Source organism: Natrix helvetica (genome assembly GCF_964273705.1).
Source record: "Natrix helvetica genome assembly, chromosome: Z".
Lineage (NCBI taxonomy): Eukaryota > Metazoa > Chordata > Lepidosauria > Squamata > Natricidae > Natrix > Natrix helvetica.
In genome coordinates this window covers 23,731,159-23,745,498 of record NC_138554.1, presented here as the reverse complement: position 1 = coordinate 23,745,498, position 14,340 = coordinate 23,731,159, and the positions used below count along the sequence as shown (strand labels likewise).

Genomic DNA, 14,340 nt, shown 5'->3' with positions numbered 1-14,340 from the left:
CTCTAATTTTACCTATTCTACCTGCAGAGATCAAGGAATAGGTCTGTTTCTTTTCACTCTAATTTTACCTATTCTACCTGCAGAGGTCAAGGAATAGATCTGTTTCTTTTCACTCTAATTTTACCTATTCTACCTGCAGAGGTCAAGGAATAGGTCTGTTTCTTTTCACTCTAATTTTACCTATTCTACCTGCAGAGGTCAAGGAATAGGTCTGTTTCTTTTCACTCTAATTTTACCTATTCTACCTGCAGAGGTCAAGGAATAGGTCTGTTTCTTTTCACTCTAATTTTACCTATTCTACCTGCAGAGGTCAAGGAATAGGTCTGTTTCTTTTCACTCTAATTTTACCTATTCTACCTGCAGAGGTCAAGGAATAGGTCTGTTTCTTTTCACTCTAATTTTACCTATTCTACCTGCAGAGATCAAGGAATAGGTCTGTTTCTTTTCACTCTAATTTTACCTATTCTACCTGCAGAGGTCAAGGAATAGATCTGTTTCTTTTCACTCTAATTTTACCTATTCTACCTGCAGAGGTCAAGGAATAGGTCTGTTTCTTTTCACTCTAATTTTACCTATTCTACCTGCAGAGGTCAAGGAATAGGTCTGTTTCTTTTCACTCTAATTTTACCTATTCTACCTGCAGAGGTCAAGGAATAGGTCTGTTTCTTTTCACTCTAATTTTACCTATTCTACCTGCAGAGGTCAAGGAATAGGTCTGTTTCTTTTCACTCTAATTTTACCTATTCTACCTGCAGAGATCAAGGAATAGGTCTGTTTCTTTTCACTCTAATTTTACCTATTCTACCTGCAGAGGTCAAGGAATAGATCTGTTTCTTTTCACTCTAATTTTACCTATTCTACCTGCAGAGGTCAAGGAATAGGTCTGTTTCTTTTCACTCTAATTTTACCTATTCTACCTGCAGAGGTCAAGGAATAGGTCTGTTTCTTTTCACTCTAATTTTACCTATTCTACCTGCAGAGGTCAAGGAATAGGTCTGTTTCTTTTCACTCTAATTTTACCTATTCTACCTGCAGAGGTCAAGGAATAGGTCTGTTTCTTTTCACTCTAATTTTACCTGTTCCACCTCGTATTTGCAAACCGAATTCCTCCCACATGTCATCCATCTCTACTCAAAATTGGCTCCCCCCCCTCTTGTTTTCTTTTAAAAGCCTAGTCCACATCTTCCCAAATATTCTTTCTCAGACATTGGATAAAAGATTTTGGGGGTCAGGCCTGGGGACATGAGTGAAGGCGGGGATTAAAAACACAGATTGGGGTTGTCCGAAGAGCTTCTCTTCTGTCTTTTCACACAGATATTTCATGAATGTCACATGGGGTGACAAGGACTTCTCCTTTAACGAGGACGGCTACCTGATCAATCCGTCTTTGGCTGTGATCTCACTTAGCAAACATCGGACTTGGGAAGAGGTGAGCTTAAGGAGGGAGGGGGCAATGAGCTGTAGGTTGGCAAGAAAGATAGCCGGAGGAAGGTTTAGAAAAGAAGTAATATGGAGTGAAGATGACTGTGGAAAACAGGATATGTGTGACTTTGGAGTTGCCGCAGGTTTCTGGAAGCTTCTGACTAGAAGCAGAGAGAGAGAGCTTTCCGGTCTCCATTCTGTCCCTGTCACATCTGATAGATAAGAGACCAAATAACTTTTAATTACATAAACAAGCTAAATCAAACCAGATTTTATAACCACTATGTGGCTTCTGGCCAATAGAAAAATGTAGTGGGCTAATGTATACAGTCCAGCTTTGGAAATTGCTGAGGCTGGACATTGAGCCAAGCTAAATCACTGAATGATGCCAGAGGAAGACATGTTTCTTGTCTACCCAATATTTTTACATCTGCCCTAGTCAGGTGTTCCCAAAGGACATTAGTTGAAGGATGAGTGTGATTTTTAAAGGAAAGGAGTTGATGGGGAAAATTCAAAACGTAATATTAGAAGCTGAATTTGGGAGCTCTTTCGAAATAAATGCCTTTCTGTTTTGATGGATTGAAACAATTCTTGTATGTTGAATGAATTTGGCACCACTTTAGGGGTCTGGCAGGACTGTGAAGATTGGGGATGTATCTAATCTCTTCTCTTCGCCTTGGGAGGCAGGTGGGAAGGTGGGAGCGACGAATCCTGAGTATGTCACGCTATAGGAAGTTCCTGCAACCCGTGGATGACAACAAGCACTTGATGGTGGCAACTTTGGAGGAAAGGCCCTTCGTAATTGTGGATGACATTGATCCTGCCACCAAGACTTGTATCCGTGACTCGGTCCCCTGCCATCACCCTCTCAACCACACTGACAGGTATTTCCAATATGCTTGAGAAAGGTTCTCACAGGCATGGCAAATTATTCTTAGACTTTAATCCTGTTCTTCCTGAAAAATATCAGAGCACCTCATGGGGCTTATGTACATAATTCCAGTTAGATTCCACCTTTTTCCTAAGAAACTGGAGTAGTACATGTTATTTTCTTTTCTAGCTCCATATTTTTGTCAGTTTTATTTATTTATAGCCTACTTTACTATTTTTATAAATAATTCTAGGCAGTAAACATACTAATACTTCTGTATTCCTCACAACAACAACCCTATCAGTGGTGGGATTCAAATTTTTTTATTACCGATTCTGTGGGAATGGCTTGGTGGGCGTAGCAGGGGAAGGTTACTGCAAAAATCCCCATTTCCTCCCGATCAGCTGGGACTCGGGAGGTAGAGAATAGATGGGTGTGGGGCCAGTCAGACCTGGCATTTACCGGTTCGCCAAACTACTCAAAATTTCTGCTACTGGTTCTCCAGAAGTGGTCAGAACCTGCTGAATACCACCTTTGAACCCTATGAGGTGGATTGGGCTGATAGAGAGTGACTGGCCCAAAGTCACTCCACCAGCTTTCATGCTAAGGCGGGACTAGAACTCTCAGTGTCCTGGTGATTGGTCTAAAGTTACTCAGGTGGCTTTCCCCAAGTCCCAGCCAATGAAATTTATGACTGGCTGAGGAATTGAGTTCCACACTAACTATATTGCCACACTGGTTCTTATTTACTTTTTGTGATATTCCTAAATTACATGCTGAGTTCCTTTTTCACTTTCCTTGCACTGCTCACAGCAATCAGCTAAAGAAGAGATGTTGTAAGGGGTTTTGCATCGACATCTTGAAGCGTTTGGCGAAAACTCTGGGATTCACCTATGACCTCTACCTTGTCACCAATGGCAAACATGGGAAAAAAGTCAATGGCATGTGGAACGGCATGATTGGAGAGGTAATTGGAGAACTAGGGGCTTCGATTTCCAAGCAAAATGTTAGAAATGCAGGTTATTCCTATTCCTGTTCTCAGCTCTTCCTGAACACTAGCCATTCCTGTTCTTCTTGACTCCTTCTACATGGTAGCCCTCCATGTACATTTGTTTAGGATCCATTCAAAAGTAAAATGACACTGGAAAAGGTGAGCAATATTCCTATTTGCACTTACAACAATCACAGCATTCCTAGGGTCACATGATTAAAATTGGGACGGTTGGCAACTGGCCTATTTACTGTGGCTGCAACATCCTGGGGTCACGTGATCACCATTTGCGACCCCCCCCCCAGCCAGCTTCCAACAAACAAACTCAGTGGTAGAAGCTGGATTTACTTAACAACCGCATAATTCACTTTAACAATTTCAGTGATTTGCTTTACAAGCATGGCAAAAAATATGGGTGTGACTCATTTAACCGCCTTGCATAGCAACAGAAATTCGGATCGTAATCAGGGCCATAAGTCAAGGACTATCAGTAGAGCTCTCTGGATACCGCATGAAAGAAAGGTACTGTCTTAACACTTCATTGACAGTGATTGCTCATCTAATCTTCAGCACAGCTTATGGGAAAGCTGCCCCTGCCCCTTAAAACTATATATTCCTGCTTCTTAACATATTATGCCTTAGACAGCATTAATCTTTTCATCTGGCTCACAAATCTCTGGATGTTTATTTGTCTCCTGCCTCAGAAAAACAAACCCACTCTCTCATCCTGTCTGTTTCTCCCATCAGGTGTTTTACAAGCGAGCTGACATGGCAATTGGATCCCTGACCATCAATGCAGAAAGAGCTGAAGTCATAGATTTCTCTGTGCCCTTCGTCGAGACAGGCATCAGTGTCATGGTGTCCCGCAGCAATGGAACTGTTTCACCTTCTGCCTTCCTAGGTGAATGCTCAGGACGAGGTTTGAGCAAAGGAAAAAGCATTGGGGGGAAGTGATGGACAAAGAGGTTGCAGGTTGTCACTCTTATTCTGAAAGATTACATTAGAATTAGAAGTAAGACCCTTAAACTCCTCCATAGTAACATTCACTGATTTCAGAAACAAGGACTTAGGGAAGTCAGTCTCAGGGAAAGCACCAGAAGGCAAGAAAAAGAAACAGTGGATGGGAACTAATCAAGGAGAGAAGCAACCTGGAATTAACAGTGAGGACAAGTGGAACAGCTTGCCTTCAGAAATTGGGGGTGCTTCATCACTGGAGGTTTTTAAGAAGAGACTGGACAGCCACCTATTAGAAATGGTATAGTGTTTTCCTCTTGAGCAGGGGGTTGGACTAGAAGACTCCAAGGTCCTTTCCAGCTCTATTCTGATTGATTGATTGATTCATTGATTGATTGATTAACAGAATAACAAAAGTTGGGACCTTGGAGGTCTTCTAGTCCAACTTCCTGATCAAGCAAGGAGACTCTATACCATTTCAGACAAATGCTCATTCAATCTCTTCTTAAAAACATTCAGTGTTAGAGCATCCACAACTTCTGGAGACCTGTCGTTCCACCGATTAATTGTTCTAACTAATGAGCTTGTGTCTTGAATTTTTTGTTATCCACTTTAATTTGGTATCAGTAATCTGACCAGGAGGCTGGAAAATGAAGAGGTGATGTGAGCATCTTAATTCATGAAGGAAAGAGGGTTTGCTTTTTTAAAAAATATATCATTTGGGCACCCACCCCATCTCCCTTTTTCACAGAGCCTTACAGCCCTGCTGTTTGGGTGATGATGTTCGTCATGTGCCTGACAGTCGTTGCAGTGACTGTCTTCATCTTCGAATATTTCAGCCCAGTGGGCTACAACCGCAGCCTCAGCAACAGCAAACGTGAGTATGCCACGGTTTCAGGGAGAGACTGAAAATTTGGGCTCCCCCTAGAAGTCAAGCAGTGCATCTTATTGGTTTTTAAGCTTTCCCAGTTCAGGTTAGCTTTTGAAAGTTGTTTTCTCCTCCCATTCCCCCCTCTGATTTCTAGGCACTGGAGGCTCCAAGTTCACCATTGGAAAATCAATCTGGTTGCTTTGGGCATTGGTGTTTAATAATTCTGTGCCTGTGGAGAACCCCAGAGGCACTACCAGCAAGATCATGGTGCTGATCTGGGCATTCTTTGCCGTCATCTTCCTTGCCAGCTACACAGCCAACCTGGCTGCCTTTATGATCCAGGAGGAGTACGTTGACACCGTGTCTGGGCTGAGTGACCAGAAGGTGAGAAGAAAAGGATGGGTGATGGGCTTCGTGAAGAAAAAGATCTACTCATCTGCTTGGCCTTCAATCTCCAGACATATTTATACACAGAGTTGCACTGATTCCATTTCACGTACCTCATTTCTTGGCTTTTCCCCTCTCCTTCATCCTTAAAACTATTTTGTTTTTGTTAAAATAAAACAAGATACCAGTAACGAAACTTGACCTTCTGTCAGGTTAAATGGACTGAAAATTCTGTCATTTTTTAAACTGAGGTGAAAATGAATGTTCCAGTGATTGAAAACTCCTTGTCTAGTCCATTGCTCCGATATTTGACTAACTTAAACATCAGGGGAAAGTATGCTACTGGTACAGTTTAAGATTAAGAGTAGGGTTGCATCTTTGTTTTTCTTCATTGTCCATTTCCATCTAGCATTTCCTGAAGAAACCAAGATTTTTTTTACATAGTCTGCTTACATTGTCTTAGATCTGAGCTCTGTGAATTGTCTTGCAAAGCAGCTTGTCTTCCAAGATAACCTTCCTTTGATTGAGCCATTCAGACTTTGCAAGGGTTATTTTAAATAGCGTTTAGAAGATGTACCTGGCTGTGATCAGGGCAGCTCGGGAAAGGGACAACTTGTTCTGTATTCTAAAGAGTGGCTCAGGAAATGTCAGTCAAAGAGAAGATGGAGTTATCTTGAATAAGACAGGAAGGTAGGGACCTCTATAGATTTTTGTTTCCCATTGCAAAATGCCAGGAAGTTATGAAGTCCATGATTGTTGGAGAACTATTTGTAAAGACCTTGATGATATTGAATTTCAGACCTCTTCTGTAGAAAGCAAATGTGTTCATCATATTATAGTAGTTACTACCCAGCATGTGCTGCCTTGAATTCAGTAATCTTTCCTTTGGAGAATCAGAAGAAGCCCTGACGTCATGGCTATCTAAAAAAAGAAGAGCTCCAATCCTACATCTGCCAAAAATCCAACATGGTTTTGTATTTTAAAAATATTATACCCTCCTGTCTGTCTCATGAAAAGGCATCTTAGTAGACAATACAGGCAGTCCTCAGCTGACAACCAGCTAAACAATGCAGTCATTTTATGGCCATCTTGCTTAGCAATGGCAGTTTCAACACCTCCTGCTGCTGTTAAGCAAGTTCCATGCTATCATTAAATGAGGAAGTCACATGGTCACTATTTGTGATCTCCTGCCAGCTTTCCCATTGACTTTGCTTGTAGGAAATTAACAAAGGAGTCTCAAGTGCCAACTAGGTGATCAATGTAGGGATGCTATAAGAGCTGAAACATCTAGGACAGATCATAAGTACCACTCATTCATTCGTTAGAATGGCCATTGAACAAGTGGTTGTTAAGTGCTTCTAATTTCAAACAGAGATTATATTTTTCAGTGTGACAGACAGAGAGAGATTACACGGATATAATAATAAAAATGTATTACATTTGTATGCAGCTAGATTGGAATGACACTAATTGGCTCAAATAAACAAAGAAATTACAATAAAGGATTAAAAATGGCAAATCTGACAGACTGGATGGAAGGAAGCAAGGGGTCTCGCTTCCTATGTTTGTTTATTAAAGTGTAAATTACCTAAATCAGGTGTATTTCTCAACCTGATGCCTTCAAATGCTTTAGACTTCAACTCCCATCCTTCCTTCCAGCATGGGAACTGAATTCCAGTACCTTTGGAGCATACCAAGTTACGGGAGATGGACAAGCTGTTGGATTCATTTGTCACATTTAGAAGCTCCACAGGGCCCTCCACCGGAAGCCTTGTTGGTACCCAGCATGTATTGGATGTATTTATAAACCGGGACGTGGCTGATTATTGCCTGGTAATTAGCCCCTGACGAACAACCACAGCTGTGGGAAGGAGGGGGCCACGCAAATCGGACCAGCTGTGGCATGGCAGCCCGGCTCCCATTGAATCCCTTTCGTTAAGAGCTAACAAGCTGGGGTGTAATTAATAGGCATAATTAATGTCCAACAAGAAACGCAATCTCAGATAAATATTAAACAGCTCCGTTTAACAAATTCACACTGGGTGGGGAGGGAGGGAAAGTTGGTAATTGGAAGCAGAGAAAGGAAAGTTTTGCAAAATGTGCTTGAAATGGGCATTGCTGGATAGATTTCATACTCTGAATTAAGCCACACGGAGCTGGGTGGCTTTCTGCCTTGGCAGGCGTATCTGGGACTGCAGATTTAGTGGTGTAAAATTCCACAGCGGAGGCCTGTTAATGTCTCACAACACTACAGCGAAGAATCTTTCAGTAGCAGCGAGAAACAAACAGATAAAATTGGAGATGCTAGCATTGAAGGAGCAGCATTGCTCTTCTGGAGCTTGCTGTGGTGAAAGACTTAGGATTTTGTTCTTTTGTGGCCATGGGCAGCCTGAGGTCTCTGGCCTCATTTCAAAGCCCCCAGCAAGCTTTTGGCTCAGCGTGTGATCAGGAGAAACGTGCTCCTCTCCAGAAGTGAAAGGCAGAGGTGGCTGGGGCAATAAAAGAAGGAAAAAGGGGAAATATTTGCTTTCCCCTTCCATTTGGTTCCAGCCCCACTATTTGCTGGTCTGTGACCCTGCCACATGTGGCTCTTGAAGGATAAAACTTCTCCAGGATTACTGCCTGTTAAAACAGAAACCTTGCCTTTGTTTCTCTGGCAAAGCTGTGCAGTTCATAAAACCTAACAAGCCAGTTTATCTCCAAGGTATCACAAGCCTCTTCATGTTCTAAGTCACAAACATTTCTTCATCTCTTCATCCTGCCATCTTCTGCCACACATAGCCACCTCCATTGGTCCTTTCTCTATTCCTCCCCTCCCCCATGTTCCTTGATTATATCCACAGCTCTGTATAAAACTCCAGATAATCTGCGCCCATCTCCTATATTTCTTTCCAGCTTTCTCTGGAGACGTTTCTCCCTCTAACGCAGGGGTTAGGAAACAGGCCTTTTTATGACTTGTGGACTTCGACTCCCAGAATTCCTGAGCCAGCATGGCTGATTCAGGAATTCTGGGTGTTGAAGTCCTTAAGTCATAAGGGTCATGGTTCCCCACCCGTGTGCTAATGGCTCCTCAGCCATTTGCCACCAAGTAGCCTTTTTCCACAGATCCTCATTTAACGGAATTAATCCCTTGAGAATGCGGATGCTCTGACTTTCATCCCTGAGTAGGGATGGGCTTTAAAATGGCCACTACTTCCTTATCTGTGCCATGCTGAAGAAGGGTCCAGGGCCCCCCAGAACAGCAGTCTGTTATAGGCAACCAATTTGATGAGGCTTGAAACGTGACAAGGATGTTTTTCTTTACAGTTTTCTGAAGTCCTCTCTTAGAAGAGAACAAACAGGCTGTCCCTGCCCTTGATCCTTCTAAATGTGTCCCGGTCTATTTCCGTATTGCTGATCTCTGTGCACCTCTCTGTCAACGATCATTTTTTGACAACTGCTGAATCCTTTTGTATCCAGAATTATCTTTCCATGGCATCCATCTATTTCCGAGGCCATTGGAGACCTCGCTCCCACCCATAGACCCATCCCCTGCTTTCAGTTGGCTTTCTAAATTATTTGCTCTCCTTTTACACAAAATACAAAGTTAACTGTTCACCCCAGAGTTTAAATATAAGTATATAAGTGTTTTGAGTTTAAATGCATGTATGTATGCATCTTGAGTTTTTATATATATGCATGTATGTTGAGTTTAAATGTATGTTATGTATAATATATAGAATGCATCTTGTTTAAATATATGTATATGTTAAATTTAGATCTATGCATGTATAGTATGTATGTTATCTTGTTTAAATGTATGCATTATATATGTATGCATGTACAGTATGCAAATAGAACAATGTTAAAAAGTTGCAATATTTATGTAGTTACTTACCAAAAACATCTAAATTATATTAAAGTAATCAAAATATCTTTACAATCTCCAAGGCATGTCACAACTTTTGAGCACCCCTAATGTTTGGAAATACAAAGTTTAAAAAATTGTCACAGTCTAGGTTATGCATATATGCATGTATCTTGAGTTTAAATGCATGTATGTATCAAGTTTAAATATATGCATGCATTGATGTTCAGTTTAAACGTATGCATGTATGGTATGTATGTATGTATCTTGAGTTTAAATGCATATATCCAGGTATGTATGGAGATTAGAGAGAGAATCAGCCTCAAAAAGCTTTACGTAATTTTTTTGCAGCCTCAGACTACCTTCAGAACTCCGGATCTCTCTAGGCTTTTCCGAGACTCCACTTTCATAAGTGTTCTTAACTTGTAAGCACCCAAATTTAAACCTGGTAATTGATTACAACCTGTAGGGTTAATAACCAGTTGTGCTACATGAAACTGACATGGAGAGCCATTATGAAATACAAGGTAGATTCAAAAAATAATATTTAGAGCAGTGAAATGCAATCAACAGTGTTTATCTTTCTTTCTTCCCAACTGTTATTATGTGACTTGGAGTTGTACCTACAGTATACGGTTGGTTTTTTTTTGCTAAGGGGATACAAAAGCTTATTTGGCCTCATGTTCTTGACTCTGAAAGCCTCTTTCCCAAAGCTGTTTTTAATTACAGAATGATATTGGAGCTCAGTTATACCTGCTTATATGTGACAAGTGAGGAGCCCCTGAGACTTATTCTTAGATATGCTTTCAAGAAATACTAACATCATTCACCTGGATTGCCAGAAAAATTAAAAGGAGAAATTCTATGACTATATCCTTGGAAATATATATACGTATACACAACTTCAATTTCAATTTCAATTTATTTGATTTCTAGACCGCCCCCTCTCCCCAAAGGGACTCAGGGCGGTATATAAATATATGTATATATGTATATATGTATATATGTATGTATATGTATATGTGTATGTATGTATGTATGTATGTATGTATGTGTATGTATATATATATATATATATATATATATATATATATATATATATATATATATATATATATATATATATATATATATATATATATATATATATATATATATATATATTGTGTGTGTGTGTATATATATATTTGTTTTCGTAGATTTTCACGGGTGTAGGTATGCTGGTTTTGTTGTATTCGGGTCTTTTCCCGTGTAAGGTTCAACCTTAAAAGACCCGAATACAACCTGTAAGTCCTGGTGGGAGCTCCTTCAAAGTTGATTTCATGTCCTGTAGCTTTAAGGTGCTGGAAAAGGGAGGAAGTTTTTTCTTTTTTTCTTACTGCGTTCTTGTGTTCTGTGATGCGTGCATTTATCCTTCTGTTTGTTTGTCCTATATATATTGCTGGGCAGATTTTGCATGGTATTTTATAGACTCCTTGGTTTTCTAGCAGGATTTTGTCTTTGGGGTTTCTTAAGATGTTGGCTATTTTTTGGTCAGTGGTGAAGGCTGATGATACCTCCCGCCTACCAAACATCTGGAAACCAGCCCTAGCCAACAAACGAACACCACCCACCACCCAAGCCGTTAAAATACAAAACAACAATGCACACACAGCCTGCACCAATCAGCACCAATCTACCAATCATGATACAACCACACAACCAATCATTCCACTTACTGAAACAAAGCCAGCACCCCATCCCCTCCCACCAAGACTTACAGAAAGACGGCAGCTCCGATCACATTTTAAGCCCACAGCTTGAAGATGGCAGGTGAGATCCTGCCGAAACGTTGCAAAGACAATCTCAACCTTACACGGGAAAAGACCAGAATACAACAAAACCAGCATACCTACACCCGTGAAAATCTATGAAAACAACATACATACACACACACACACACACATCAGAGCTGGGTTGCTCTTAGTTCGGCCCAAATTGGGTGAGCCAGTAATAGCAGTGGTGGGAGGCTCCACCCACCCGCCCAGACGCTTCTGCGCATGCGCAGAAGTGTCGCACGCAAGCGCATACACATCCCCGAGCAAGCCAGTAGTAAAAATATTGGAAACCCACCACTGATACACATATATACATGTATGTATATATGTATGTTGTGTGTGGGTGTACACACACAAACATATATTACAATTAAGATTAATAAAGATTAAAATTAAAATTAAGATTAAAAAAATCAGTCCAGCAATGAGCTGTCCTCCTAACCATCCATCTGCTAGCCAGCCAGCTCTAGATTTACCTGACCCCTGACACAGCAGGAATCTCCTGATATCTAGAAATTCTAATTTTGGATATGATTTCTATTGTAAGCAGGGCTAGCCAAACATCATGTATTTCACTCAGCCAAAACACAGAAGCTTCCAATCCTCTCTGATAGGATTAGTCTCTTATTTCCTGAGTGTGTTTCCATTTCTAAGGATGGGCTGGCAATGCCTGTTTCATTTGTCTACTCTCCACAGTTTCAGAGACCCCAGCACCATTATCCTCCTTTGAGATTTGGCACAGTTCCTAATGGTAGCACCGAAAAAAATATTCGGAACAACTATGGAGAAATGCATGAATATATGGGGAAGTACAACCAGCGCAGTGTGGAAGATGCACTTCAAAATCTGCAGACAGGGTAAGTAAAGGGGGAATGGCAGGAAAGACCAGTATAACATTGGGAGAACAGAGTAGGGGAGGAAAACAAGATTGTTGTTGTCCCCCCCCCCCATGTCTTCATTTAGCCACCCCAATTTTAATACTGTCTCCTGTGATCTAGAGTAGATGGTCTTTGGTCACTCACGTTCCAGCTGGTGTTGTCAGGTACAAAGAATCATATTGATCATGCCATAAGAATCTAGTCAACTCAGTACTAAATTGCCGCTAGATAAGAGTTAATGGAATTCAAGAGGGGGTGGATTTAGACTTTGTAAGAATTTAAGGACTCCAGGCTAATTGTTCACTTGACTCCTCCTCCAGAGTCTGCCTGCTCTTCTCCTACAGGTGTAACATCTGAAGATCTTACCAGCAAACACATTCCAGCAAGTTTTAAATGTTTCTCACATTCTCTCTACTAGCTGGCTGCATTTGGAGTGCAGTCATCAAACCCTTAAAAGGGGGCCATGTTTCCCCCTGCCTATGCAACACACAGCTGCAAAAGGGATATTAATTGCTGTGGCGATTACAGTGTGACATTTGATTAAGCAAGTGTCATGGGTGGCTGTTGGATGTGGCTGGTGACATGACTGACTCTCACACCCATATTATTTTGTGACCTTGTAACACAAGTTTGTTAATTAGTTTTATTAAATAAATCTTAGTCAAGTTAATAACGTGAGTTTTGGTCAATTAATCAGTGAGTCGGTTGAAAGACTCCTAAGAAAAAGGAGCCCTAAAGGCATATGCATTTATATATATATATATATATATATATATATATATATATATATATATATATATATATATATATATATATATATATATATATATATATATATATATATATATATATATATATATATATATATATGTATATATATATATATATATATATATATATATATATATATATTTGTTTTCGTAGATTTTCACGGGTGTAGGTATGCTGGTTTTGTTGTATTCGGGTCTTTTCCCGTGTAAGGTTGAGATTGTCTTTGCAACGTTTCTCTAGAAACACCCCCACAGCATGAACAAACGTGATGATACCTCCCGCCTACCAAACATCTGGAAACCAGCCCTAGCCAACAAACGAACACCACCCACCACCCAAGCCATTAAAATACAAAACAACAATGCACACACAACCTGCACCAATCAGCACCAATCTACCAATCATGATACAACCACACAACCAATCATTCCACTTACTGAAACAAAGCCACCACCCCATCCCCTCCCACCAAGACTTACAGAAAGACGGCAGCTCCGTTCCCATTTTAAGCCCACAGCTTGAAGATGGCAGGTGAGATCCTGCCGAAACGTTGCAAAGACAATCTCAACCTTACACGGGAAAAGACCAGAATACAACAAAACCAGCATATATATATATTCAGAGCATGCACAATTGGGAAAGAGAAAACAACTTTTTAGATGTGTTCCTCCCATGCAAGAGGACTGTCTCTTCAAGGATTTGTACTACTTAAAAACTACAAATGTTAAAACCTGCTGGTTCATTTATTTATTAGATTTTGATCTTGGCTTTATTGCTTTATAAGTAACTCAAGGTGGTGAACATATATATTATCCCTTCCGCCTCCTATTTTGTCCACAACAACAACCCTGTGTGGCAAGTTGGGCTGAGACAGAGTGACTGCCTCAAAGTCACCTAGTTGGCTTTCATGCCTAAAGCGGGATTAGAATTTACAGTCTCCTGTTGATTGGCCTGAAATCACCCAGCCGACTTTCATGCCTAAAGTGGGACTAGAATTTATAATCTCTTAGTTTTTAGCCCTGTACCAGGGGTAGGTTCCAGCAGTCACTACTGCCGGTTTGCTGATGGATGCTTCACATGCGCTTGATGCCCGCTGCACGCATGTGCACACTGCAATAAAAATTGTTCGGCGCAGAAGCAAAAAACAAGATGGTGACGCCTTCGGCACCACTGGGAGAATCAATTCGAAGGCATGGCAGGCCTGGGTCGTTGCCGTTCTAACAGCCCAGGCCGTCAAACCACTACCAGTTCAGCTAAACTGGTCCGAATTGGTAGGAACCCACCACTGCCCTGTACCTTCCATTTTTATCAATGGTAAATGGTTGTTTTGGGACAATCAAAATATTCTGAATCCTTTCAGTTCAACCAGGTGTCTCCACAAATTTTCTGAATACAGTATATAGGAGTAAGTCTGTATTTATGTTTAAAGAAATAAATAACTTTCTTGAGTCTTGCCATGAATACATGTTAGTCCAACAGTGCCTACTATTAAACAGGCTTCCTACTGTTTGTCACAACAGCACTTTCTGTG

The 14,340-nt window shown here is 40.7% G+C and overlaps 1 protein-coding gene across 1 annotated transcript in view; it reads left to right on the top strand.

The window, feature by feature from the left end:
- The window catches only part of GRIN2D (glutamate ionotropic receptor NMDA type subunit 2D), a gene marked incomplete at its 3' end in the record, with an annotated part of 64,019 nt that overhangs the window by 31,232 nt on the left and 18,447 nt on the right, over positions 1–14,340 (top strand). The window contains exons 5-11 of the mRNA XM_081932970.1: positions 1,315–1,429; positions 2,110–2,306; positions 3,107–3,260; positions 4,032–4,185; positions 4,990–5,115; positions 5,264–5,493; positions 11,857–12,017. Coding sequence (XP_081789096.1) covers positions 1,315–1,429; positions 2,110–2,306; positions 3,107–3,260; positions 4,032–4,185; positions 4,990–5,115; positions 5,264–5,493; positions 11,857–12,017 — 1,137 coding nt within the window. The remainder of the gene's footprint in view (positions 1–1,314; positions 1,430–2,109; positions 2,307–3,106; positions 3,261–4,031; positions 4,186–4,989; positions 5,116–5,263; positions 5,494–11,856; positions 12,018–14,340) is intronic.